The 27,963-nt window shown below is 60.0% G+C and overlaps 1 protein-coding gene across 8 annotated transcripts; it reads left to right on the plus strand.

Moving 5' to 3' along the window:
* Positions 1-872: 872 nt before the first annotated feature.
* WIZ (WIZ zinc finger) lies at positions 873-27,180 on the plus strand. Of its 8 annotated transcripts, none has more exons than XM_058727636.1 (13): positions 873-1,029; positions 2,434-2,697; positions 7,657-7,729; positions 9,557-11,694; positions 12,898-13,221; positions 17,429-17,599; positions 18,503-19,006; positions 20,086-20,484; positions 21,074-21,625; positions 22,734-23,261; positions 23,464-23,883; positions 24,164-24,359; positions 25,388-27,180. In XM_058727636.1, the coding sequence occupies exons 2-13, from the start codon at positions 2,493-2,495 to the stop codon at positions 25,545-25,547; spliced, it is 5,670 nt and encodes a 1,889-aa protein (XP_058583619.1). In that variant the 5' UTR covers positions 873-1,029; positions 2,434-2,492; the 3' UTR covers positions 25,548-27,180. The 8 variants fall into 8 exon arrangements, with proteins under 8 accessions (XP_058583619.1, XP_058583622.1, XP_058583623.1 ...); XM_058727637.1 differs by lacking the exon at positions 873-1,029 and adding an exon at positions 1,509-1,667; XM_058727639.1 differs by lacking the exon at positions 17,429-17,599.
* The last annotated feature ends 783 nt before the right edge of the window (positions 27,181-27,963 follow it).

Genomic DNA, 27,963 nt, shown 5'->3' on the forward strand with positions numbered 1-27,963 from the left:
ATGTGGATGGGTGGACTCACTCAGTGGGTGTTCAGATGGGTTGTGGGGATTTGGGTGGGTGGCTAGCTGGCTCACAGGACCAGATGTTGGTTGAGTGGTGGATGGATGAGTGGGTAGATGGGAAGTGAATGGGTGGTTTGAGTGGGTGTTTAGATGGATGGGTGGATAGGTGGTTAGCTGATTGAATGGATAGATGAGTGGTTGATTGGTTGAGTGTGTGGATGAATGAGTGGGGAGATGAATGGGTGGTTGAACGTGTGGATGGGTGGTGGATGGGAGAAGGCCACAGACTTCTTATGTATTCACAATGGGGTAGTTCTGGAGGCTGTGATCCTTGGGGTTGGATGGAGAAAAGGGGCTTAATATTGGGGACCTAGGGCAGCTCTAGGGGCATGGAGGCGCTGAAGTCCAGCGTGGATAATGCGAAAGGAGGGAGAAGGCTTGTGGTTGGAAGGTAGCCGACTGGGGGCAAGGGACTGAAGGATAAGGATTGGCTGGGTGGAGTTCTCAGTGACCTATAAATGACTCAGGGGGGAACTTCTCTGCCCCCTCCCCACTCTTCTGCTGCTATTCGCAGGCCTAGCATTGGAAGAACCAGTAGGGTGATGAGGGGCAGGGGGACAAGTGTGTTGTCATGGAAACAGACCCTCTCCCTGGACTCTCAGGCCGCGCGGGCCCTTTAAGTGTGACCCGCCTGGCCACTCCCAATATGGCGGCGCGCCCGCTGACCGCCCCCCCACCCCGGGCGGCACGGGGGGGGGGGGGGGGGGGAGAAGGGGGGGGCCTGGACCTCCCCATCATGGCGGCGCGGCGGGGCTGTCGCGCTGAGGTCACGGCGGCGCGCCGGGGGGGCGGGGCGGCGGGGGGAGCGATTTAAAGGGACAATGTCCCCCGAGCGGTGGAGGCGGCGGCGGCTGCGGAGGCCGCGGCACCGGCACCGGGAGCGGCAGCGGCGGTAGCGGCAGCGACGGCCGCACCGAGGAGGGAAGCTTCGAACCCCGGCGCCTGACCGGCGGCGCCGCCTCCCCGGTGAGGCCCGGCCCGGCCTGGGGAGCCCGCGGGCGGGGCGGAGCCGGAGCGGGGAGGGGGAGGCCAGGGCCGGGCCGGGACAGGCGGGACCCCCCGGGGCGGGGGGCGGGGGCGGGGCCTGCAGGGGCGGGGCCTGGTCGGGGGCGGGGCCGTTCCGGTGGGGGGGAGGAGCGGGGGTCTTGGGGCAGGTGTCCCCCCCCCCCCAACCTCGGCGCGTCCCACGGGGTCTCCCGCCCCGAAGTGCACGGGCGGAGGGAGCGTCTCCCGGACCCTGACCCAACGAGGGGTGCGCTGGCGCGGCGCCGCCCCCACCCCTGCGACCCCCGGGGGGTGTCCAGGCGGGAGGCCCCTTCCCACGCTGCCAAAGTGCTCCGAAGTTGCGGTCCCGCCTGTTCCCCGCGGGCAGTGCCCACCCGGTGGGCACCCGCAGGTGCTTCCTCTGGGCCTGGGCAGGGACCCCCGCCACGACTGCCAGGCCACGGACTGGCCCCCTGGGAGCCCCCAGGCCCCCGAGGGCAGCGCCTGCAGCCAGGCCTGGAGCCCGGGCCCCGCCCCGGTTGCCTGGGCCCGGCCTCCCCACCATCTCCCTGGGGAGGGCGCCTCATTCCTGCCCTTCACTTTCCGCCGTTACCTTGAAGGTATTTATAGGTGGAGAGGACAGCACCCACCCCCTCACACACTCGGCCTCCCCAGGGTCCTCATTTCTGGACCAGGAGCCCCATCCGTCGTTTTTGTCCGCAGACTAGAGAAATCTTGGGAGGGTGGGATGAAGAAGCCCAGGCTGGGTATGCATGAGGGAGTGTTGGGGAGAAGAGAAGGGGTTAATGCTGGGGTCACTTAAGGCTGTGGGTGAGGGTGAAGGGTTAATGCTGGAGAACCCTAAGGTCCTTCGAGGATAGGGGTCAGAGTGTGGGAAAAGTGCAGAGGTAATGATGGGGGGCACTTGAGATAATGTATAGGATCGCGGTGTAGAAGTGGCTGGGATCCATGCTAAAGCAGGGACAGAGGATCTGCATGTACATGGAAGTGAGGGCACAATTGGGGAAAGTGCAGTAGAGCATGAGTGAGAGGAGGCATCTGGGAGAAGTGATAGGATGAATGCTGGAAGAAAACAAGGTCCATGAATTTGCATGTGTAAAAAAATGGGGTAAACTGAGGCAGCACAGTGCAGGAGCTGTGTAAAGAGGAGTTCCCGGTGGGGAGACGGAGTCATACGGAAGATAGGGGCCATCCGGGTTACAATGCATATGGACAGGGCCTCAGCACCATTTACTTAGCTCTCTTGGGCTGGGAGGGAAACTGAGGCACTGAGTAGCAAGGGTGAGGACTGGAACTTCGAGGTAGGAGAAACTACGGCAGCATCCCTTTCCCACCTCTCCTGAGCACCTGTCTCTCTGCCCCCAGACTTACAATGCCTTGCTGAGCCAGACCAGCAATTGAGTGGAGCCAGGCAGACAGCATCCATGGATGGGCCCCTGGCAGGCGGCCTGGCCGCCCCAGATCGTCCTCGTGGCCCCGAGAGACTGCCTGGCCCAGCACCGAGGGAAGACATCGAAGGTGGGGCCGAGGCTGCTGAGGGGGAAGGTGGCATCTTCCGGTCCACCCATTACCTGCCTGTCACCAAGGAGGGACCCCGAGACATTCTGGATGGCAGAAGTGAAATTTCTGGTAAGAGAGTGGGCCCTGCGGCCCTGGGGGAGCATCCAGCCTGGTCCCTGAGGTTCAGAGAGGGCTAGGTCACCCAGCCCAGCAGGGGTTGGGATGGGATTCTGATTCTGCTTGGGTCCGGAGCCTTCTCTTTGTGCTCTGCTTATTTTCCCATTTTATGGTTGTGAAAACAGACCTGATGAATGCCCTCCCCCCACAGGGGGTGGCAAGGAGCTGGGGCTTGAACTCGGGTCGGCCTGGTTCCCTCTTCTGAGCTCGTTAATTGGATACAGGTGCACAGCTTAGCACCCTGAGCATCCTGACCTGAGAGCCCACTTGTTCCCCAGGTGTACCCCAGTCCCATCAGTCTGTTCCAGCTCCCTCTTGCTACACTGTGGGTGAGTCCTGCTCCTGAGCCACAGGTTAAAACAGCTTGTGCCCTCTAGTGGCCGGGGAGAGACTGGCTAGTCAGGGACACCAGCTACCCCTTTGTGCCTCAGTTTACCCAGCAGAAGGGGGTCTCATACTGTCCCCACCTCCAGATTTGTTATTCATTCATTAAATACTCAGCAACTACTATGGTGTCAGGATGTTTTCTAGGTGCTGGGGATACAGCCATGAACAAAAGAGGCAAAACTCCCTTCCTACAAGAGGCCTGACATCCTAGTAGGAGAGACAGGCAATAAGCAACTATATAAATAACGTGAGGGCAGGTAGTAACAGGTGCCGTAAAAGTTTTACATAGAGTGCTAGGATCATGCCCGGAGGACCTGGGAAACCTCCCTGAGTGGGTGGAATTTGAATGGAGCATTGAAAGAATGGTGGGAAGGACAAGCCAGGTGGGGGAAACAGCAGGCGCAAAGGTCCTGTGGTGAGGCGGAGCCTGGTGTGTTCAAGGACCAGGCAGGAGCAGCAGAGTGGTGGGGGCAGTACAGGCTGATGCACCAGATGTCTCCCTTCATCTCCTTGGCCTGCCCTACAGGCCTTGGTTTCCAGGAACCTCCGGGTACCTCATTAGGAGTTTCCTACATGCCAAGCCCTTTATGTGATCATCTCATGTCATTCTTAAAAGATTCCTTGGGGTAGCCTCAATTATTATCATCCCATGTTCGAGATGGGGAGTCTTAGACCCTGAAGGGTTAAATTAGTTGCCCATGATCCCACAGCTGGTGGTAACCTGGCTTGACAGCCCTGGTCTTTAACCACCACGCTGTGTCAAGGCATCCTGGACCTGCCCCCAGCTCACCCTTAGCAATACTCATGATATTCAGATATTTACTGAGCACCTTCTTGGGGCCACACACATACAGCACCCTCACACTCATGAACCCTGCCATCTGGCTGGGAGACAAACCAGCTACCAGGTGTTATGACATAGTTGCTGTGGCTACAGTGGGTGAGGCCCAGCCTGGGGGCCATCCAGGAGTCCTGGATGAGGAACAGACAGGCAGGGGCCATCTAGGCATCAGGCTCCACATATGCAATGGCATGGAAGTAATGGGTAGCTACTGAAGGTGTTACACAGCAGGGGACGGGGTGAGACTGAGGGCAGAGTATCAGTGCTCAGGGAACATTAGCAATCCCCTCCTCTAGATCACTCATAACCAAGGCCCAGACAGAAGGAGAGCCATGTTCCACGGCATGTAACTGGCCAGGGCAGGCCTGAGACCTTGATTTTATGAGAGCTCCAGGGAAACAGGGTCTGGGGTCCCAGAATCCTCTCTGCTTCTGAGGAACTGTCCAGTTGTCTACCTGGCAGAAGCCCCAGGTCTGGCGAGAGAGGGGGAAGGTAAGTAGGTAGGTGCGTCCTCCCTCCCTCCAGGGAATCAGCCAGGCTCCGGTGCATGTGCCTGGAGAGGAGGGGGATGTGGCTGCCAAAGGGGGCCAGGCCCACCCTAAATGATGTCCTTGAGTGGATGGGGGCTTGGGGCAGGGGTGGCTTGACTTGGTTGGGGGGGGGGGGTCACAGCCTGGAGGTTAGATGAGGGCCTGGGCTTGGGATGCAGCGCCTCCCCTGCTGTCCTCTCAGCCTGCTCGACCCCCCTTCCTGGCTTGGGCACCTGCCCTAGGAGTCTTGTGATGTCTATAAATAGGAACAGCCTCTGGGGCTGCTGTTCCACCCTGAAGCCTGGGCCTTCCCTCACCCTGCCCCTGCCCTTGGAGCCCCCCAAGGGTACCCCTGGAGTGGCTACTTCCAAACTTCTCTGTCTGCACACGGATGCGTCCACTGCCTTCTCTGTCCTCCATTATGCCTATTGACTTGGAGCCCCCACAGCCTCCTTGCAGCCCCCGCCTGATGTTTGGCCTCTCTCTCCTCGGCCTCCTGGGTGCAGCCAAGGCTTAGGGGGCTGAGATGGTCCACAAGGATTGATGGGAGTCTGGTGCGTGCCTGGCATTGGGACCCGGGGCCAGGGAATGAACGACATACTATTTCTGCCCTTGCGTGGGGACCCAAGCTGGGGAGGAAATCAGAGCATGGAGTGAGTTCTGGGTCCAGCCTCCAGCTTCCAACCTGGGATACCTCCAAGCCAACCCCGACCCCCGTCCCAGGCACCCTCACAGCCCTTCCTTCCTCCCACCGCCGCCTCTCCGGATGGAGCATGTACTGTGTGATCTCCTTGGCATCCGTCGCTGGCCCTGTGAGATGGGTGGTAGCTGTTCCCTTTATACAGAGGAGGAAACAGGTGGGAAAGGTGTGCCCTTCAGTCACCACTGGGCCTTGAACTTGGATCTGTCTGCCTCCAAAGTCTAGATTCATGGTCACTCTGCCAAGCTGCCTGGCTTGGGGTTCAAGCTGCAAGTGGACACCCTTCTCATTTTCCTTCTCTCATTTTCAAACCCTCTTGGGGACCCCCAAGATAGCAGGAGTCCATGAGGGCCCCTTGGCATGGCCACTGCCAAGGGCTGCATCTGGGCACCTCGTCAGACCTGTAGGGACTTCTGGATCCCCTCTGGCCATGGAGGCCTCTGGGCAAGCCCCCCAGCCCCCAGGTGTCTTGGACACGGGGCCCTGCTTGGCCTGCTTCCTCCAAAATGCTGCCACTAAAAATAGGAGCCTCGCTGGAGCTGCTCAAAGAGGCCAACACAGCCCCCTGGCTCATGGAATCCTTAGACAACGCCAATCACAGAATCAACGAATCTGGGACGCCCAGAATCTCCAGAGCTGGGGTCCCAGAATCTCAGAAGCAGGATGCCCGCACCCTCAGACCTGCACCTCTAGGCTGTGCGGGGGCTTGGTGCCACTGAATTGCTTGCCCTCCCCTGAGTAGCTCACATTTATGACTCCTGTGTTCTCAAGAGACCCCATTTTTTGAGATCTCTGTCCCTTGGCTGGTCCAGGCCTTGCTTTCCCAACCCTCACACCTTCAACATGCACCTCATCCTTCCGCCCTGACACTGGCCCCTGCAGTCAAGTGTACCCCTGGTCTGGCCCTGCTCCCCATCCGTCTACTCTAGGGGTCCTCAAATGGGGGGCGGTTCTGCCTGCAAGGGGCCTTTTGCAATGTCTGTAGACATTTTTGGTTGTCACGATGGTAGGGCCAGGGGCTGGGGGCCGGGGGGGGGGGGGGTGGGTGGTGCTCCTGGCACCCAGGGGGGAGAGGCCAGGGATGCCACTCAGTGTCCTACACCACACAGAGAATCATCCGGCCCTACATGCGGATAGTGCTGAAGTTGAGAAACTGCTCTAGAAATGCAAATTTACGTACCCCCATCACCACCCTCCCCTTCCAGAGGCCATGTGACAGTCACAGCCCTTCTCTCAGGCTCAGCAGAAAGACCCTCAGCCAGTGACCACAACTTTCTGATTCCCCACATCATCCCTGATGGCACTTTTAATTCTTTGGCTCCTGTCAGCTCTCAATTTCCTGGGCAAATTGAACCGTGGGGGATCAGACAAAGAGCTAGCCCTGGACCATCCTCCAATTGAAGTTAATCCAGCAATTGCATCTGTCAGGCTCTGGACGGGGCACAAGTTCCCCCCGTGTGTTAACCTTGGCCCAGGCAATTGGCCTGCACCCCAACTGGCACGTTCACCCATGTCAGGCGAGTGCGGCGGGCAGAGGAGGCACAGGCCAGGATTCCTGTGGTCGCTCCAGGCATTGGCTCCACAGGCGGATAATGGAGAGTTGGCTCTATCTGTGTGAGGGGTCCCAGGAGGGGATTTGATTCTAGGACTGAGGCCTGGAAGGGGGCCTGGGAGGCAGGGATAGGCCCTTTGCAGCTCGGGCTTAGGGCTCCTCACTCATCAACTGGCAAGTATTGGTTGCACACTTGCTGTGTGCCAGGCACTGGGATGCGGCAGTGAAGGAGGCTGAAAAAGTCCCTGCCCTCAGGGGGAGCTTACCTGTTTGCAGGGACTCGGGGAAAGCAGTCATCCATAGTGGAACAAGGCAATTTCAGAGAGTTCGAAGACAGAAATGAAACAGGAGACAAGAGAGAAAGTCATAGGGGCTCACTTTGGTCAGTGGCCAGGGAAGGACTCTCCAGACAGAAGAAATAGCCAATGCAAAGGCCCTGGGGCCAGAAAGGGTTGGGTGAGCTTGAAGCATCAAGAGGAGCCAGGACAGAGTGAGTGAAGGTCAAAGACAGGGAGCTGAGGCTGGAGAGACCTGCTGTGGAGGTCCGACCTCTCAGGGCTTTGCAGGTAGTGGTTGGGAATCTGGCTTTTATTATAGGTATGATGAGAGGTCAGGTGAGTTTTAACCAGGGTGTGATTTTTAAAAATCACCCTGGTTGCTGGGTGGGGGCAAAGAGAGGAGGGTTAAAGGCAGGATACCCCATGGGTCCCCCAAGAGACTCTTCCAAAGAAACCCCTTTCAAGGCTCAGGAGTGCAGAGGCCAAAGGCCTCTCAGGGGAGAGGGGTGGGGAGCCGGCTAGGCCCTTCCGAGGTGCCCGGCAGGGCTCCCGGAGCTGGGGTGTTGTGAAGGACCCCGGCCAGGGGGACCCCAGCCCCTCAGGGTCTCCCCTCTCTGTTGCAGACGGGCAGCCCCATCCCGGCCTCAGCGAAGCCCTCCCCCGTGCCACCTCCGCCACCCATCGGATCAGCAGCTGGTGAGTGCCACGCTGGCCCTGACGTCAGGGAGGGCAGGGGGGCAAGCAGGATGTGCCTAGGCCCAAAAGAAGCCCCCTGGGGAGTGAGAAGGGGAAAGGAGGGAATCAGGAGGCCAGGCAGGAGGAGGTGGCTCCCGGCAGACAAGCCCCTGGGCGTGTGCAGGGGGTGGGGAAGACTGGGATGAACACAGACAGTCAACTCTCATTATCCCTGCCAGGAGCAGGGCCAGAGGGACAGGAGCCTGAAGGTTAGACCCTTGGAGTCCTGTCTCTGCCAGGTGGCCCTTAGCCTGATGCCAGGCCTCTCTAAGCCTCAGTTTCCCCATCTGCAAAATAGAGTCCCTAAGATGCATCTCACAAGCTGGCCTTGAGGACCCAAGGGAGGTGGGACAGGAGCAGGAAGTGACAGCAGTGGTGACAGCAGGGACCCTGTATTAAGTCTTGGTGGGTGCTAATATGCAAATAATAGTTGTACTGGGTTAAATGATAGCTTTGGCACAGGTTTACCCCACTGAATCTTTGCCATGGCCCTGGGGGGATGGTCCTGGTAGTATCACATGTCACCGATGGGGCTGAGAGAGGTGACCCCCTGCTTTCCGCTCAGCCTCTTGGTGGAGCCATGTGTTCACCTGTTTGGTGGACACGATCGATAGCCCCTCTTGGAGTCAGGGTCCCGAAAACGAAGGGAGATTTATCAGGGACAGTGATAAGAAGAACCCATGTTGACTGCGGGCTCACCAGGAGCCAGGCATCTGGTGAAGCGAAGCATTCCCCCCAGCACTGAGCTGTGTCCTCCTCTCCTTACACTTCACGGGGTCAAGGCCCCCATTTGAAGGATCGTAGCTGTGATTGTTTACAACAAATTTTTTTTTTTTTAACATTTATTCATTTTTGAGAGACAGAGAGAGATGGAGCGTGAGTGGGGGAGGGGCAGAGAGAGAGGGAGAAACAGAATCCGAAGCAGGCTCCAGGCTCCAGGCTCTGAGCTGTCAGCACAGAGTCTGACACGGGGCTCGAACCCACCAACCGCAAGATCATGACCTGAGCCAAAGTCGGGTGCTTAACCAACCAAGCCACCCAGGCGCCCCACAGCTGTGATTATTTAAATGAGCACATACCTCATGTAAACTTTCCTTTGATTATGGATACGAGAAAGCTCCTTAGGTGCTGCATAAGGACACAGAGGCTCCTGGTTTTTGGGACTCGTCCCCATTTGTAGGATTGGAAAACTGAGGCCCGGTGAGGTTGCTTCGCCTTCCCCCTTCCCCCAAAGAAGGCCAGGGTCCTTGGGGCTAGAGGCTGAGCAGGATCCTTCCACCATTCCTGACTCCACCCTTCCTGGAAGGGAGCTGCAGGGGAAAAGTGCATTCCCTTGAGTTGTTTACGCCACAGAGTTGCACCAAATTTGCTGGAGAGGTGAGACTAGATGAACTAAATCACCCCAGTTTGGGGGCACAGATCAGAGCCTTGGGCCCTCCTGGGGGACAGATGAGAGTTGACTGTGCCACCAGACTTGAGGACATGCCTTGTGACCCTGGTGTGACCCCTGATAGACCCTGTACACTCTCCCACCATGCAATGGGGCTGGGCTATATAGACAGGTGCAGCCTGGGAGCTGGATGTGTTTTCTGGTCTAACAGCTCTGGATGCGCCACCCGCACTCCCCATACCTCCCCACCCTCACCTCCATGTTCCCGGTCCCTCTGAGGTTGCCCTTGGGCTGGGTCTCCGGGGCTTGTCTCAGAGCCTACGAAGATCCCCTCCCCTGCCCAAGGAAGGGAGACTGAGTCCCATGGCTAACCTGTCCCAATTGGCACTTCCTTGCAGTTGCTGGGATGGAGGCAGCCTGGACTTCCAGCCGGGCTCCCCACCACCCCACCTCCTGGGCCACTTCCCTGGCCCCCCTGATGGCCAGGGGACCTGGGAGCACCCCCTGGTCCAGGAAGCCAGGGAGGGCCTCACATCTGAGCAGAGGTTCGAGGACTCGGTCATTGTGAGAACCATGAAACCCCACATTGACCTCGAGGGCTCTAGAAGGTTCTTGCACCATCAGGGTGAACCGAAGCTCTTGGAGAAGGCCTCCCGGGGCCACCCCAGGTTCGACTGGCTCCGGGACACAGATGAGCAGGCCCCACCCCAGGATGCAGGGCTGCACCAGGACCTGCCACCCCAGCCCCTGCCCCTCACCTCCTTCAGGACGGTGCTCATGCCAGTAGAAGATAGCGCTAAGTCACTGGATGTGACGGTGGTGGACACTAGGGAGCACCTGGCAGACCTTGAAGGGTTGGCCCAGCCATCCGACTGGGGCCTGCCCAGGTCGGCCTCGGAGGTGGCCACACAGACCTGGACAGTGAACTCGGAGGCGTCCGTGGAGCGGCTCCAGCCGCTGCTGGCCCCGGTCCGGACGGGGCCCTACCTGTGCGAGCTGCTGGAGGAGGTGGCCAAGGGGGTGACCAGCCCAGATGAGGACGAGGACGAGGAGCCGGCCGTGTTCCCGTGCATCGAGTGCAGCATCTACTTTAAGCAGAAGGAGCACCTTCTGGAGCACATGAGCCAGCACCGCCGAGCCCCGGGCCAGGAGCCCCCCGCCGACTTGGCCCCGCTGGCCTGTGGAGAGTGTGGCTGGGCCTTTGCGGACCCCAGTGCCCTGGAGCAGCACCGCCAGCTGCACCAGGCCTCCCGGGAGAAGATCATTGAAGAGATCCAGAAACTGAAGCAGGTCCCGGGAGATGAGGGCCGGGAGGCACGGCTGCAGTGCCCCAAGTGCATCTTTGGCACCAATTCCTCCAAGGCCTTTGTGCAGCATGCCAAGCTGCACGTGCGTGAGCTCCCGGGCCAGCCCGCCAGGGAGCCCTTTGGGGGCGGCAGCGGGGCCGGCAGCCCGGGCCCTGATGCCACCGCCCTCTCCTATCGACCCTACCGAGGCTCCTCGGGGCTCAGTGGCTGTGTTTTCTGTGGCTTCCCCGCGCCCAGCGAGAGCCTGCTCAGGGAGCACATGAGGCTCGCGCATGCCCACCCCCACTGGGAGGAGGATGCCGAGGCTTTTGAGGAGGACCCTGCCAGCCAGCCGGGCACCAGCCAGGAGGCATATGCCCGCTTCTCTGATGCTGCCGAGGACTACTTTGGCAAAGCTGAGCCGCTCTTGGCCCCCACGTGGCAGGAGAACCCCGCTGGATATGACCCCAGCCTGGCCTTTGGCCCAGGCTGCCAGCAGCTAGGCATGAGGGATTTCCCACTGTCAAAGCCACTTCTGCGCGGCTCAGATCAGAGGCCCCTGGGAAGGCCAGCCTTCCCCTCACCTCTCGCATCTGCCCCCTACTCCTTACATCCCGGTAGAAACAAGAGCGTGGTCCACCTGCAGGGGCTCCCAGGCCAGCTGGGGGACCGGAGACACCCTTGGAGCGAAGAGGAGGAGGAAGACATACCGCTGGCCTCGGAAATGGACTTTTCCCCTGAAAATGGGGTCTTTCCACCCCTAGCTTCCCCTGGCCTCATCCCACAGCTGGCCCTGGACCTGAAGCGGACTTTCCGAAAAGCTCTGAGGGCAGCTGAGGCCTCTCGGGCACAGCGGCAGCAGCTCCGAGGGATGGTGCCCGTTGTGCTGGTGGCAAAGCTGGGGCCACAGGTCATGGCTGCAGCAACCCGGGTGCCCCCACGGCTGCAGCCCGAGGAGCTGGGGCTGGGGGGCACTCACCCCCTGGACTTCTTGCTCCTGGACGCGCCATTGGGCAGCCCGCTGGGGCTGGACGCGCTCTTGGATGGGGACCCGGCGGTGGCACTGAAGCATGAGGAGCGGAAGTGCCCCTACTGCCCGGATCGCTTCCACAACGGTATCGGCTTGGCCAACCACGTCCGGGGCCACCTGAACCGTGTGGGCGTCAGCTACAATGTGCGGCATTTCATCTCTGCCGAGGAGGTGAAGGCCATTGAGCGCAGGTTCTCCTTCCAGAAGAAGAAGAAAAAAGGTAGGGCGGCTTCGCTCTGGCACCCACCTCCCTCCGAGGCCCGCGAGACGTGCAGCTGGGCAGCTGAGCTCTGAACCGAGCAACCCTCACTCTAAGTCCTCCCATAGCGCCAAGCAGGGGGAAGTCAGGGCCTCCCCTTCTGGAAGACTGGGAGCCGCGGCAAAGGCCACTGCATCGGTGGAGGTGTGGGGACGCCCCGATGCCCTGGCCCTTCCAGCAGCTGGAGGAAGGAGTATGGGCAGAGGAGGCAGCCCCAGGCAGGGAATTTCACTAATGTCTTCACTCAGCGAATATTTATTGAGAGAGGTCCCCTCTGTTCCGGGCATTTGGGGGCACAGCAGGGAAGGAAATAGCAGTCCCTGCTCTCTTGGAGTTCCCGGCCCAGTAATAGGAGTGTGGGACCCTGGCCGGCCTCAGAAACCCCAGGGCAGCCTGTGAGCTATGCAGATTCCCAGGACCAGGGTTCTGATTCTGGAGATCTATCTCCAACAGGATTGCCCTGGGTGCTTCTGACGCTGGCGAACGTGGATCCCACTTGGGGGAGGTGCTGGTGTGGTGTTTGAGAGCGTGTGTGCGCATGCGTGCATGTGTGCGCGTACACTGGGGGTCAGGGTCAGGGGGCAGACAGCCACAAAACCAGGCAGTTATGGTGGTGAGTGACCAGGGCTGTGATGGGGAAAGCCAGGGGCTGGGGAAGCTGAGAGGAGGTCCCTGACTCTGCCTGGGGCTGTTGTGGGCGGGGTGGGGGGGGCGGGGGAGAAGACTCCTAGGGGAGGGGATCCCATCCATTTGGCCATTTCTTCATTCAACAAAGATTTAACTGACAGCACTGGAGTGACAGTGAGCAAAAATAGGCATGTACTGTAGACACGAGAAGGCTCTTAATCGAACGTTCACCCAAAAGATTGCAAATCCACAACTAGAGAAGTTTCTGAGGGTGGAGCCCCTGATGCGAGAGCTAAGTAGGGGGAAATCTGGAAGGCCAGGCACATAAGGCTTCTTGGAGCAGGAATTGCAGGAGGATGTGTGAGCTCACACAGGCAGGAGTGTGAATGGGAAAGGGAGGTGTCCCGGGTCAGGGATGGCACTGGCTGTGTGATCTGTGGAGGGTGGAGGGTGGAGGGTGAGAACCCCTGGGAACGGGGATGGCTGGGGCCAGAGAGTCACCCCTCCAGGCAGCCCATGTCCTCTCTCCCTCCACAGTGGCTAACTTCGACCCAGGCACCTTCAGCCTGATGCGCTGTGACTTCTGTGGGGCTGGCTTCGACACCCGGGCCGGCCTCTCCAGCCATGCCCGGGCCCACCTGCGTGACTTTGGCATCACTAACTGGGAGCTCACCGTGTCACCCATCAACATTCTACAAGAGCTGCTGGCCACCTCGGCTGCTGAGCGGCCCCCCAGCCCCCTGGGCTGCGAGCCTGGGGGGTCGCCTAGCGGCTTCCTGACCTCCCGCCGGCCCCGCTTACCTCTTGCAGTGCCCTTTCCACCTACCTGGGCTGAGGACCCTGGGCCAGCCTACGGAGATGGTAAGGGGAGAGGGTGTAGAGGGGGTTGGGGCCCTGACCCTCCTCAGGGGCCCAGAGAGATGGGGGGTATGAGGGGGTCAGCCACTCTGCTTTCCTGGGGGGGTTTCAAGTCACTTTTCAAAGTATGTTGACAAGTGTCCTCACAACTGCCCTACCATGTAGGGGTTATTTCTCTTTTACTCAGGGGCTGGGCCAGGGCTGCTTCTGGATCCAGTTAGTCCCTGCCCTGCCTGACAGTGACTTTAATGCATGCTTATTCAGCTCTTACTAGGAACCAGATAGGTTCTAATCACTTTACAAACACAAACTTATTTATATCCTGACAACAACGATATAAGGCTGGTGTTATTATAATCCCCATTTTACAGATAAGGAAACTGAGGCACAACGAAATTCATTAATTTGCCCAGGGACACACAGAAGTGGCAGAGCTGGGATTTGAAACCCTAGACAAGTCAGGCTCTACCACTCTTGGTCTTAAAAACGTCTTCTATCTAGAGCAGTGCTTTCCGATAGAACTTTCTGAGATGGAAAGGTTCTCTAGATACGTGTTCTATAGGCCACCACTGGCCGCCTATGGCTGTTGAGCACTTGAAATGTGGCTAGTGCAAGGTTAGTTGCAATTCGCTCAGACACTGCAGATCTAGAGTCCACATTCTAGATTTTCATTGGTGCCTACTTTGTCCGGCAGCATTTATAACCCCTCCCGTAACTTGAGTGCTTGTGTATACTAAAGTTTCATCGTATTTACGCCTCAAAACAATTCAGTGCAGCTAAGGATTGTTGTGTTCTGGTTTTACGGAGAGAGAGACTGTGGGTCCTCTGCTTTGCCACACAGCCACAAAGCAACAGAGTGAGACTTCTGAACCACGTCCGGTGGTCTCTCCAGGGGAGGATGGCTTGGGAAATCCAGAAGTAATATTTTGGTGAAGGAGCCTGGGAATGGGCACCACTGAGGGGGCAGAAAGGTGAAGGCCCCAGCCTTGCAAAGGCTGACTTTGTGGGAGCCCTTACTGAATCTTGAAGCAGAGAACTGGGCAGTGAGGAATAGGTGGGCTCTGGGGAATGCAGGAGGTCCCTGAACAGGGGGAACTGTCCAGGGGCTGCTTGGGGCTGAGTTTCCTTCTGTTTCTCCTACCTGCAGCTTCCAGGGTCCTACCTAGATCTGTACTCTGACCTCCACTAGACTCATCTGTAAGCCCCCTTACTGGCGAAGGAGACCTGAGGGTCTGCAAAGTGGAGGGTGGCACTATCAAAGCCCCTCTCCTCCTTGGATAAGACTAAGGCACAGAAAGGGCATAGTGGTTGGTGGAGGTCACAGTTTCGAAAGAGACTGTAGGGATGTGACCTCAGGCTTCTTGCCTCTGCTGAAGGCTGTCCCCAGGCATTCAGCTCACACACCTGGCTAGGTTTGTGGTTTCTCAGGTGTGGCTGAGAAGTGGAGCTGGCTCTGAGGTTGACTGGGAGGCACAGGAGGTAGTTTGTAAGTTCCAGCCCTGCTGCCTTCTTTTTCTGTCACTCAGGTAGAGGCCTGAATGTCAGGCTCACACTCCTTACTTGGTGCCTGGGTCAGGCCACCCAGGGATGGTAGCATGTGCTCAGCAGTCAGGTTCAGCTTTGGTCCACTTGTTCCTAGGAGAAGACCAATGTGCCAGCCCCTAGTTATGTGCTGATGGATCTGGCCAAGCCATTGGGGTGCCAGGATTCAGTCTGGTACTGCCCTAGCCTTGTCTGTAGGAGGGGAGGCCCTGATCAGTCTTCCAGTTAACACCTGGTGAGCAGGAGGGCCGTTAATGAGTGATTCAGAAGATCCTGGAAGTCTTGCCTTGAGGAAGGATGCCCAAGATTAAGACTAGGTCCTGGCACCCGCCCTGCCCTGCACAGTTGTTCTTAGAAGCATCTCCCACCTAAGTGAGCCGTAGAGGGCGGGTGCCAGGTTGGGGGCGGGACAACGGTCAGATTCTGGCCCCACCCAGCTGTCAGGGACCAGCTGGGGGCGATCGGTTTGGTGTCGGGGAGAAGCAGGTTGTGCCTGGAATGAGGAGCCGGCGGTCGTGTGGGGAGTTCCGTAGGATTGCGGGACGACGCCGGAGGGGCTGGGGCGGGGACATGTGGATACCAGGATGATGTTGTGGGATCCTCGTAGTTGGGATCTGGTGTCTTCCAGGATCTCCGACACGGAGGGCAGTCTTCCAGGATAGGGAAAGGAACAGGGTCCCGGCGCAGTTTCTAGCTCCAGGCGTCGGGGCTCCAGGAGCCTGAATGCTGTTAAGGCAAATGCTTGTGGCCCGAGGATTCCCATTCTAGCCTAAGGAATGTCCAGGGTTGGGGAAGAGTGTCCCAGCCCGTCCAGGCCAGGGGTGCAGTTGGCAGCCGGGCCGAGCGCGGCTTGTGTGCTTCCGCGAGCCGGTGTGCAGGCGGCTCCCTGAGGGTCCGGCCCCATTCCCCCCCCCCCCCCCCCCCCCCGCCGGCCCGCTGGGCCGGGACAAGTGTTTCGCTCGCGGCGCTCGGCGCTCGGCCGGCCACACTGGGTGCGCCCCGAGGGGCGGGGCGGAACGGAGCGGGCTCGGCGGTGGCGCTCGGCGCTCGGCGCTCGGCTGCTCCCGCCTGGGGCGGCCGCCCCGCGTGCGCCGGAGCCAAGATGGCCGCCTCCACCGCCCAGTGCCGAGTGACAAAAGCGGAGAGCAAGGCGGCGGCGGGGCCGCGCGCGGGGGGCGCCCGGGAGCGCGCGCCCGCTGGGGCGCCCCCGCCCAGCCCCCCGAGCCCGGGCCCCGCGGCCCTCCCCGCGCCGCCGCCGCCGCCCCCGCCCCCGCCGCCACCGCCGCCGCCGCGGGACGGGCCCAAGGCCGAGCCGGAGCCGGGGCCCGGGCCGGCGCCCGCGCCGGGTAAGAGCCCGCGCCGGGGAGGGTACGGGGAGGGCAAAGTCGGCGTTCCGCCCGCCCCCTGCCGCCGCCCCCGATGCCCGCCTTCCAGTCTGCGGGACTCCCCCTCCCCCCCCAGGCCCTCCGGTCGCGCGGGCCCCGGGCCTCCTGTCGGAGCTCGCAGAGTCCCGGGTTTCAGAAACACTCTCCGCTGCCGCTCCGTGGGACCCTCGCCCCGTCTGACAGATGTCCTCTGTCCCCCTTGGAGCCCCGGGAGCGCCCCTCGCCTCAGTCTCGGTCCCTCCGGCGCGGAAACCCACTCCAAGTCACTTCAGACACGGTCCCTACACTATGTGACAGACGCGCCCACTGCACCCGGCGACTCTGACAAAGTCCTCGGTGTCCCGTACCCCGGTGGCCTCCCCTGCCTGCCTTCTCCTTGCTTCCGTAGGACTCAGACTGAGCAGGGGACCTGCGTGGCTTCCTGCTCAGGGCACTGAACGACTTCAAAGCCCCATCTGACACACAGTTCCTTCGTCCTCAGAGCTGTCTCCATGCCCTGAACGCTAAACCTGGGGCTCAGCGGGCCACTCGGGCCCCCTTCTCTGAAAAACTAGACCACGAAAACATATCTTCCACTCCGTCTTCTCATACACCGCTCATTCAGGGAAGCTTCCTGGCCGGACGGACGTCCCGGAAACTTCCCACAAAGTTCTGTGATTCCCACTTTTCCTGTCCGTACTCAGATCCCTGCTGGTGGAGGCTCCCCGTTCTCACCTTCCCCCACTTAGGCCTCAGCTTGTGATAAGTAGACTACTTCCAAGCCCTGAGTTGTCTCGGCAGCCCCAGCTGTCTTGTCTGGTGCAGATTCCCAAGTCCTGGGAGCCTCCTCTGGAGGAGCCTCCTTCCTGTCCTTGGTTTCTCACCTCTGTGTTGCTTCTCTGGCCTCTGACCCTGGCCTTCCCTTACTGGATTCCCCTTCTGACTGCCACCTACCTGCCCCCAAGACTGACATGCTCCCCCGCACACGTTCTGCCCAGAGAGATTTGTTGTCAGATCTCCTAGGACGGGAGTCTCTGCTTACACTGTGTTGCCCAACCAGTCTGTGTGCCGGTGCGTGGAAGCTGCTCCTAGTCCCTGCTGTCAGTGGGCAGCCTTGACATCCCTGGGTCTTACTGGTGCTGGGGGTTATGGATGGAGCCCCTGTTTTCATGGGGTGAGTCGCCTCCCAGGGTGAGAGCAGCTGCCAAGGATGAGGAAGAAGGCTCCATGCCGCCACTCTCAGTGTTACGGGGGTAGACAGCTCGCACCCAGCCTGGGCTGAGCCTGTCTTCCTAACCTCACAGGCTTGGGTTCTGAGGAAAACACAATGGTGGCCATGGACTTGGGCTCCCCCCCGCTCCCCAAGAAGAGCCTGCCTGTCCCTGGGCCCTTGGAGCAGGTGGCCAATCGGCTGAGCAGCAAAGTGGCTGCAGAGGTTCCTCATGGCAGCAAGCAGGAACTGCCAGATCTCAAGGGTGAGTGGCCCAGGTGGCAAGGTGGGGGTGCTGGTCAGGCTGGTCACACTCATAGGGAACTCTCGGGTCTGGGGGTTAGTGCGGGGTCAACAGCTTTCTCTTCGCTTCAAGACACTGAGGAGAGATCTAGCTGTCTTCTCTCGAGCTTCTGTTGCCCTGGGCATGCATGGCCTTGAGCTGTACCCTCACTGGGCGAGGGAGGGACATCCAAGGAAAGAGCATGGTTTTCATGAGCTCACACTCAGACCCAGTTCATTTGCTGACTTTGGCCCTGGTTAGCTGTGTGATCTTTTGCATGGTATTTTCTCATCTGTGTGTTGACATTCAGATCATTATTGAGTGGTAACAGGCACTGCGCCGGACCCCAGGGATGTGAGAGGAGCAGAACAGACCTGGCGCCTGTCCTTGGAGTCATTGAAGTTGGGGAGCAGGGAGGCAGAGAAGGAGACAGGCAGGGATAAGGAAGGGCTCTGCAGAAGAGGGTGCAGGGCACCGCAGGGACTGTGGCTGGGGTCTCCAACCCAGTGTCTGGGGCATGAGTTGAGCTGCAGAGGCTGGCTGGGACAGCTCTGGAAACCGTGTGGCTGGCAGGTCAGCATTTGTGTGAACACCTGTTGCCAGGACACCCTGGTATGTTGGATATCTGAAAGGCGTTCCATTGGCTGGACCACGGAGGGCTCTGTCTCCTGCTGTGTGCCCTTGGGCACAACTCTTCCCTGAGACTCAGTTTCCTTATTTGCAAACTGGACAGGCTGATTCCTGCCTTATTAGGGTCATTTTAAGGATCAGGGAGGCTTGCGGGGAGCCTGGGTGAGTGGGGTCCTTGGTGGGGGGGGAGAAGTGGGAGGGCAGGGCTCAAGGGGCCTCACAGCCAGCTCTCGTGGCCTTCATCTCGCCCTCCAGCCCAGAGCCTGACCACCTGCGAGGTCTGCGGTGCCTGCTTTGAGACACGCAAGGGCCTGTCCAGCCACGCGCGCTCCCACCTGCGGCAGCTGGGGGTGGCCGAATCGGAGAGCAGCGGTGCCCCCATTGACCTCCTCTACGAGCTCGTGAAACAAAAGGGCCTGCCTGACACACCCCTTGGGTTGCCCCCAGGCCTGTCTAAGAAGTCCAACTCACCGAAGGAGGTGGTAGCTGGGGCTCCCCGGCCTGGCCTGCTTGCCCTGGCCAAACCCTTGGATGCTCCTGCTGTCAACAAGGCCATCAAGTCACCACCCGGCTTCTCCACCAAAGGCTTGGCCCACCCACCCAACTCCCCACTCCTCAAGAAGGCACCACTGGCCCTGGCGGGCTCCCCTACGCCCAAGAATCCTGAGGACAAGAGCCCCCAGCTGTCCCTGAGCCCCCGGCCAGCCTCCCCAAAGGCACAGTGGCCCCAGTCTGAGGACGAAGGGCCCCTGAACCTCAGTGAGTGCGGGTCCTGGGAGCTGAGGGAGGTCCTGGCACCGGGAGGGCTGCAGAGCCCAGGGTGGGGACGATGGGGACTGCAGCTCCTACGTCCTGGGTCCATTGGGTCAGAATTTTGGTCAGAGCACTGTGTCTCCTGTTGGGCTGGCCATGCAGCATATTATCATCTGCCTCCCACTTTACTTTGCTGTTCCTCCCCCTGGAGGCCTGACTGTGGCTGCTGAGCCCATCAGGGTCACCCTTGCCACTTAGGGACACTCTTGACCTCCTCTGAGCCTGAGGGTTGGGACAGTGAAAGTAACCAGAACTCCTGTGGGCCTGGCTTCCCAGGAGGGGGATCTTGGGTCCTATAGGCAGGCAGGTGGTCCTGTAGTCGGTCCTGTCTTCACATCTTCCTGGCTGTCATGTGCAAAGGCACCTCAACGGTGCCCATAGGTGGAGCCATACCTCCTAGGCTACTTGTGGGCTTGGCAAAGTAGGGTTTGGGAAGACCCCACCCTCACCCCGACCCCCACCCCCACCCCCACCCCAGGTGCAGTGAGCAGGTTTAGCGTGATGTCCCTTAGGAAGTCAGGCCTTCCCACACATTTGTGTTTGAGTCTGAGGGTGAGCCCAGGGTCTAGCCCCCTGCCCAACAGGGCACCCCAGTTGGCACCTCATGTTCTGATGAAGCTGCTTCCGTTGTCTGCTGTGCTTTCAGGAGCAAGGCCCTGAGCAGGTCTGCCCTTTGCTGTATGGTGCTTGGCAGCTGGGTGGGGCCCCTGCTTTGCACCCATACAGCTCCCAAAGCTGGGGTCCCAGGGAAGAGAGCCTGGGAGCATCAGATTGTACCACTGGAATTTGGCCATGCCTCTCCGCCCCATGTTCTTAAGCTCTCCACACTCACCTTGATGCCAAAGGGCTAGGCAGGGAACAGGACTTTCTGTTTCCCAAAACCTCTTAAAATAAATCTGCGGCACAAGTCTTGGACCCCGAATGGCCTGGGCAGCCTTGAATCACACCAGGTCTTCTTGCCTCAGTCCCCCAGGGCCGGCCAAGGTGGCGGCCGTGAACCCCCCCCCTGTGTTTTGTCTCCGCAGCTTTAGATAGTGACGGGGGCAGAGAGCTGGACTGCCAGCTGTGCGGTGCCTGGTTTGAGACCCGCAAGGGCCTGTCCAGCCACGCCCGCGCCCACCTGCGCCACCTGGGCGTCAGCGACCCGGACGCCAAGGGATCCCCCATAGACGTGCTCCACGGGCTCATCAGGAGGGACGGCGTCCAGATCCGCCTCCCACCCGGGCGCGGCACCCTGGCCCAGCTGGGGCGGCCTCCTCCCACCTCTGCGGCCCTCTCCTTGCTCCCCCCCCCACCGCCGGCCAAGAAGGCCAAGCTGAAGGCCGCGGGTACGGCCAGCCCCTGGGGGAAGCAGGACCTCTCGGCCGCCGCAGCCGCCGGCATTTTCTGGGCCTCTGATGTGGAGCCGTCTCCTCTCAACCTCTGTAGGTTCTCGCTTCAGCCGCTCCCTCCTCCCTGCGGGCCCTGGAGCCCCTCCCGGGGGGGTCGCAGCCCCCTCCCTACTCCTTTCCTGCTGGGGCAGGGAGTAGACAGGGGCCCTTGGCAGTGGGCTGGTTCTGCCCAGAGATCTTGCTGGCAGTTGGCTGCTAGGCCTTTTCTCCTGGCCTTTGACCTCCGTGCCTGTGACCTTCCCTGAGAATGAAGGCCAAGGGTGGGGTGCTAGCTTTTGGTGTGGAAAGTGCCCGTGGTTGCCCCTGGTCTGGATGGCATTTGGCACTTAGGCTGCTACTTCCTGCCCTCTTGCCCCCTGTCCTTGTTGGGACCCGCAGAGCCGTGGAGTCTTAGTTCCATCCTTCTCTGCCAGGACCGAGGGCCCATGCGCTCTCTGGAGCCTCCCCTCGCTCCTGCTGAGTGTCTGGCCCCCACCCCGCTCAGTTCCCTCGCTTGCACCTGCCCTCCACCACCACCCCAGCCTGTGGGCGTGCTGCTGCCCATGCCCAGCCGACCAGGAGACCCACAGGCGACGACGCTGATGGTGCCCACGATGCTAATTACTCCTTTCTCCTGCTGCAGCCTCGGGCCCAGAGCCAGCTCGAGACATCCGCTGTGAGTTCTGCGGCGAGTTCTTCGAGAACCGCAAGGGCCTGTCGAGTCACGCGCGCTCCCACCTGCGGCAGATGGGCGTGACCGAGTGGTATGTCAACGGCTCGCCCATTGACACACTACGGGAGATCCTCAAGAGACGGACCCAGTCCCGGCCTGGTGGCCCCCCTAACCCACCAGGGCCCAGCCCGAAAGCCCTGGCCAAGGTGATGGGCAGCGGAGGTCCTGGCAGCTCGCTGGAAGCCCGCAGCCCCGCAGACCTTCACCTCTCACCCCTGGCCAAGAAGTTGCCACCGCCACCAGGCAGCCCCCTGGGCCACTCACCTACTGCCTCTCCTCCTCCCACGGCCCGGAAGATGTTCCCAGGCCTGGCCGCACCCTCCCTGCCCAAGAAGCTGAAGCCTGAACAAATGCGGGTGGAGATCAAACGGGAGATGCTGCCAGGGGCCCTTCATGGGGAGCCTCACCCATCCGAGGGTCCCTGGGCGGCACCGCGGGAAGACATGGCCCCCCTGAACCTGTGTAAGTGTGACCCCGGGGCAGGGCAGTGAAAACAGGTAGAGGGGTCTCCCCGGGCCCCCTCCCCACCCTCATCCCAGCACTTCATGGGTACCCAAAGCGCCCACAGTAGAAGTAGAAGGGAGGATACACAGGTCTGGAGGACAAGGGGTTAGCTGTGCATTCTGGCTGTGCAGATCCCAGCTGAGCTGCTTCTTGATGCTCTTTCATCCACTCTGGGGAGGCAGAATTGTGCCATTGGATGATGGCAAAAAGATTTTATCTCTGGGGCCATCTTTAGCTGATTGGTAGTGTCTGCCAGCCAGATTCCTGGGGACAAAGATGACAGGGGTCAGTTCGTGATGTCTTCCACCGGCAGGAGCCTAGGCACTCTGAGTGGGCATCTGAACGGTCTTTCTGACATTCCTGGTTGCTAAGTGCTTGACATTCGGAGTCAGGTTCAAGTTAAGCGCTCAGCAGTCTAGCAATATGTGACCTTGGGCAAGTGTCTTCTTTCTGGAAATGAAGATAAGCATGGTCCAAGCTCTGTATAGTTCCAAAGTGGTATAAAGCACCCAGCACGGTGCCTGGTATGTATATAGTAGTCATACTGTGCATGTCGTCGTGTTCTTTCTGCTCCAGTTGGCTGAGTCGTGTACTGAGCAGGTGAGGATGGCCCAGGCCTCTCTCTCTTAGTGCTTCTGTGCATTTCATTACCAGCTGTGTGCCATGTGCTTTGAACTGCTCCCTCAAGGTGGAAGTTTCCAGCTGCATTTTGCAAAGGAGGAAACTGAGGCTCAGAGGGGAAGTGGTTTGCCCAGCGTAGCCCAGCGTAACATTAAGGGGGTCACAGCCAAGCTGGCCTCTGAGCCCAGGATCAACGAAGCGCTTGCTCTCACTGCTTCATGATGTCACAGGGGATCATCTTGAAGCCAGCTAGGATTTGAGGTGACAGAGCAGGCAGAAGGGCTGGATGTACACAGGGGCCCCTGGAAGTGGATGAGGGAGTGGGTCATTTGGGTCTGGGGCTGTACGGACGGGACAGTTAACACTAGCCTTGAGCTTGGAGGCTTCCCGCCGCAGCCGCCGCCTCCTTCTCCTCCCCTTCCCCCCCACCCTGGACCCCCTGCAGCGTCCCGGGCAGAGCCTGTACGTGACATCCGCTGTGAGTTCTGCGGTGAGTTCTTCGAGAACCGCAAGGGCCTGTCGAGCCATGCGCGCTCCCACCTGCGGCAGATGGGCGTGACCGAGTGGTCTGTCAACGGCTCGCCCATCGACACGCTGCGGGAGATCCTCAAGAAGAAGTCCAAACCGTGCCTCATCAAGAAAGAGCCGCCCGCTGGAGACCTGGCCCCCGCCTTGGCTGAGGACGGGCCCCCCACGGCTGCTCCAGGGCCTGTGCAGGCCCCGCTGCCGCTGGCGCCAATGGCTGGCCGCCCAGGCAAACCAGGAGCTGGGCCGGCCCAAGTTCCTCGAGAGCTCAGCTTGGCGCCCATCACCGGTGCCAAGCCCACAGCCACTGGCTACCTGGGCTCAGTGGCAGCCAAGCGGCCCCTGCAGGAGGACCGCCTCCTCCCAGCAGAGGTCAAGGCCAAGACCTACATCCAGACTGAACTGCCCTTCAAGGCAAAGACCCTCCACGAGAAGACTTCCCATTCCTGTAAGCAGCCAGTGGCAGGGTCCTGGGAGGGCACCTGCCGGGGCCCACAGGGCCCAGCAGTGCTGTGCACACACTGACCCCCGGCAGGGGCCCATGGCGAGGCCCCGGTGGGAGGTGGGACTGACTCCTGACCTGGGCAGGGCCTTCTGGGCACTCTGGTTGCCTTTGGGCTGGGGCTCAGCAGCACCCCCTCTGCCTGCAGCCACCGAGGCCTGCTGTGAGCTGTGTGGCCTTTACTTCGAAAACCGCAAGGCCCTGGCCAGCCACGCGCGGGCGCACCTGCGGCAGTTTGGCGTGACCGAGTGGTGTGTAAACGGCTCACCCATTGAGACACTGAGCGAGTGGATCAAGCACCGGCCCCAGAAGGTGGGGGCCTACCGCAGCTACATCCAGGGCGGCCGCCCATTCACCAAGAAGTTCCGCAGTGCTGGCCATGGCCGCGACAGTGACAAGCGGCCGCCCCTAGGGCTGGCACCCGGGGGCCTGGCTGTGGTGGGCCGCAGTGCTGGGGGTGAGCCAGGGCCTGAGGCTGGACGGGCAGCTGACAGTGGTGAGCGGCCTCTGGCAGCCAGCCCGCCAGGCACTGTGAAGGCTGAGGAACACCAGCGGCAGAACATCAACAGTGAGTGCTGGTGGGAGGGGGTTTTGAGGGCGAGGGGCACCTGCCCTTAGTCACTTCCCCAGTTGCTCACCCGTTCACCCATCTGGCTACCATCCCACCTCTTCCCCCCTCCCCACTCCTCCCCCAGGCCCAGGCAGCATCCAGTGGCCAACTGTCCTGTCCTGTCCTACAGTTCCCCACAGCCTTCACACCATGCTTGCTGAAGGCAGGAACCTGCCTTCCCGGGGGTCTTGCCCTCTGGCTTATGTCTTGTCCCTCCCCATACCTTTCCCTGCCTCAGAATTTGAGCGCCGACAAGCCCGCCCTCCAGATGCCTCTGCGGTCCGGGGGGGTGAAGAGGCCAATGATCTACAGCAGAAGCTGGAGGAGGTGCGGCAACCCCCACCCCGGGTCCGGCCGGTCCCCTCCCTGGTACCCCGGCCCCCCCAGACATCACTGGTCAAGTTTGTTGGCAACATCTACACCCTCAAGTGCAGGTACGTGGCCCCCTGGGGCGGCGGGGGAGAAAGACCACCCACCTGGGGCTTAGTCACCCAGAACCTCTGAACAGCACAGGGGTTGGTGGCAGTCAGGAGATGTAGCTTTAAGGACTGCCTCAGAGCATGGCTGGACCCAGGCTAAGGGATTCTTAACAGAGAGCGGCACCTCAGAGCATCAGGCTGGGTCCCTGAGGTTTGTAGCCAACGAGACCTGGTTTCCAGTACTGGCTCTGACACCTAATCAGCGTAGTGGCCTTGGGCAAGGGCTTCCTGCTCCAAACCTCAATGCTCCCATGTATATAACGGGGTTGACAACAGACCTACCTAATAGATTTGTCACGAGATTTAAAAAGTTGAGTATTTATGAAACACGTGAACTATGCCTGCCACATGGTAAGCACTCGACAAGTGCTTGTCTGATTAAGACAAATGAAGGTCTTAGTTCATTTTTATCAAAGTCCAGGCATCCATCAGAAGCCAGGAAACTGGGTCTGACACTTAAGGTGGCCTCAGACCACATAGGCCAAGTCAGAAGTAAGATTCGAACCCAAGTCTATGGCATCACAGGCTCAGGTCCTGGGCCCCTGTTCTGAGAGGCCTCCCATGGGACCTCAGGCATAAAGAGTTGGGGAGGTGGGTGCCCGAGCAGGGTGGGTGTGAGTTAGTGCCTGACCCCCTTTCCCCAGCTGCCATCCTTCTGTCTTGGGGCCTGGCAGGGCAGGGTCTGCTGCTCTGGGGTCTCTGTCCTCTCAGCTCATGTGTTTCAGTCAGACGGCAGAGGGGCCCTGGAAGCCCGATGGCCCTTTCCCAGCATCAGAGCCAGCAGACCTCCCTGAGCCTAGAGATGATGCGGGTCTGTAGGGGACCCTGCCATCATCCAGGGGTGGGTAGAGGAAGCCGTCTGTGAAGGGCCCCTTCCCTGAAGCTCTGGGCCTGCACCGTGCACAGTGAGCCGTGGCAGGTGTGCCTGACGCCCGGGCACGTGGGCTGGGCTGCACTTCGGCCTCCCCTCTGTTCCCCCACAGGTTCTGTGACGTGGAGTTCCAGGGGCCCCTCTCCATCCAGGAGGAGTGGGTGCGGCACTTACAGCGGCACATCCTGGAGATGAATTTCTCCAAAGCGGACCCCCCACCCGAGGAGCCCCGGGCCCCGCAGGCACAGACAGCGGCGGCAGAGGCGCCCTGACACAGAAGCATTCCAAAATCCCTCTCGTGCCACCTCTGTCTTCTCTTTCTCCTCCGTCTGTTCCACCCTGTCCTCCCTCTTTCTTTTCCGTTTCCAAAGGAGCAAGCCAAAACCTCAAACCGGCACCCCTTGGGGGCCGGGCACACTACAGCCGGGGCGCCAGGAGCCAGCTAGTGGCCCTTCCCCCAGCCCGAGGGCTCTGGGGCCACACACAGCGCATCTTCCTTCAGCCCACGCCCACCTGGTCCAGCAGGGGCAGAGGCCAGGTCTCTTGTGGTGGCAGCTGATCTGGTCAAGGGGAGGAAGGCCAGCGCTCCCCCGCATCTGGCAGCCAGGCGGGGCTATGTTCGCCATCCGTGGCCATTTGCAAAGACCCCAAAGACCCCTGCCCTGGTTCCCTCTTGCCCCTGTGAATATCCTCTCACACACGCACACGCAGACACAGACACACACATACACACATGCACGCACACACAGGCACACGTGCACGCACGCACGCACCTCGTGAGACCCAGGATTTGCCCTAGCCCCCCAGATCCTGAGTCAAACGACCACATCATGCCACGGTGCTTGCTCAGGGGAAGGCACGCTCCCTCTGAGGGCCTGCTGGGGCCTGGGAGCCCCCCACTGAGCCCATGATGCCACGGAAATCCTTGTTGGCCGCCCCCCACCCCCCCAGAGGGGCCTTCCCAGCCTGGAAGAGCTCAGAGCTGACAGCTGCCTCCTGCCATGTCAAGGCCCCCCAGAGCCTTGGGGGGCTCTGGGGCCCAGGAGGGGGTGGGGATGGGACTCTCCTCCCCCACCCCCATTCCCCTCCTCCTTTTCACTGTTGCTTTCTATGTATAGCTCCCTAGACCTTTCACTTTTTTAAAAACGCGTTTTGTGTAGAGAATAAGGAACGTGGATCTTTTTATTTTGCAATCCTGGGCCAGCTAGAGACCGGGAGCTGATTGATCTTTTAACTTTTTTCAGTGGCCACATTTTGGTTATCGATGTACCTAGAAGTATGTAAATTAGATTAAATTTCTCTTCTGGAAACACCCCGGGGCAGGCGGCCAGCGTGTGTTTTTCTGTCAAGTGGACAGGCTGGCATCGTCTGGCAGCCGGGGCTGGGATCGAGCCACCTCCCCCTAGAGCTCCCGGAGGCCCTGGGTTTTCCTGTTGGCCGCCAAGCTGACCAGACCCAGCTGGGGATGAGCCCAGGTTCCCAGCTGTTGGCCCTCAGTGGCATGGTTGGTGAGGGGCTCTGGCCGGCTGGCTGGCTGGCTGGCTGGCAAAGCGGCTCCTGTGAGCAGAGGAGAGGAACCAAGGCTCTGGGCAGCTGGTCTAGGAAGGGAGCCAGGATGGAGAGAAGCAATGAAGCTGGAGGGCCCTCCAAGGGCAGGAGCGGTCCAGTGAGGGCGTGGGGGACCTGCCGGGGGAGGGAGAAGCCCACAGTTGCTGGCAGCCTTCAGAGAGCTGGGACCAGCCTGCCTTCAAGACATGTGACTTGCCTGGAGACACATGCACCCTGAACCCGAATCACACGAGGGGAGAAGGGAGCTGCTGGCTCCTTCGTGATGTTATTTATTTTCTCGCTCTGCAAATGTTTATTGAACATTTCTGAGATTTTAAGAGATTTTGTTGGCTGCTCCTTCTTGTTTATTGCATGTGGTTTTTCAGCTCATCATTTTCACTTCAACGGCCAAGGACTGGAAAGTGGGAATGACCTCATTGGGTGTAGACAGCAAAGGCTTCCTCTACCCCCAACCCTATTGCCCCAGGCCCCCCACGATGTCCCTGCCTGGGAGGGACAGGCTGACAAGCTGTGATAACATGCCCACCAGAGTGGTCTTGGCCTACACTCTTGCCTTTTCTGGTCCTGTGAGGCTAGGGTACACATCTCGCTTGGTGGAGGAAGGGCTCATCCACTTCTGTCCATCCCACGCTGTGGGTGGGCATGTCCAAGACTTTGAAAGCAGGGAGGCCCTCTCTTGGGATGAGAGCTGGCCCATAGGTACTTTCCCTTTCAGCTTTTTATAAATTAGATCTAAAGATATAAAAGTGAGGAAGCTGGATGTAAAAAGTTCAAACGGCTCAAGACTTTATAAAGCAACATGGGAAGTTCCTCCCCACCCACACATACAGTGATGGCTATGTAGGTCCTCCAAAGGGTCACGTACACCTTTTAGCACAGAGGGATCTTTTCTGAAAACTTTGAGCATGCACTTTCTCAGGCCATTCTGTCTCAGAGGCAGAGTGTAGGATGTTAACAAAATCACCCAGTGGAGGTAAAATGATGCCTGTGGTATGCGCTGTGAAGGAAGCTGTAGGATCCAGGAGAGGTTGGGGGGCGGGGGGTGGGGGGGGGCTTCGCTTGGATTTGGAGAACAAGCAGGCATCTCTGATGGTGACACTGCAATGAGCCCCCAAACTG

This window comes from Neofelis nebulosa, chromosome 4 (genome assembly GCF_028018385.1).
Source record: "Neofelis nebulosa isolate mNeoNeb1 chromosome 4, mNeoNeb1.pri, whole genome shotgun sequence".
In the NCBI taxonomy this organism is placed as follows: domain Eukaryota; kingdom Metazoa; phylum Chordata; class Mammalia; order Carnivora; family Felidae; genus Neofelis; species Neofelis nebulosa.

Coding starts and splice junctions, on each gene's coding strand:
- WIZ (XM_058727636.1), top strand. CDS start 2,493: ATGGATGGGCCCCTGGCAGGCGGCCTGGCCGCCCCAGATCGTCCTCGT. Junction 19,007..20,085: donor CGAAGGGCCCCTGAACCTCA/GTGAGTGCGGGT, acceptor TTGTCTCCGCAG/CTTTAGATAGTGACGGGGGC. Junction 23,262..23,463: donor CGAGAAGACTTCCCATTCCT/GTAAGCAGCCAG, acceptor CTCTGCCTGCAG/CCACCGAGGCCTGCTGTGAG.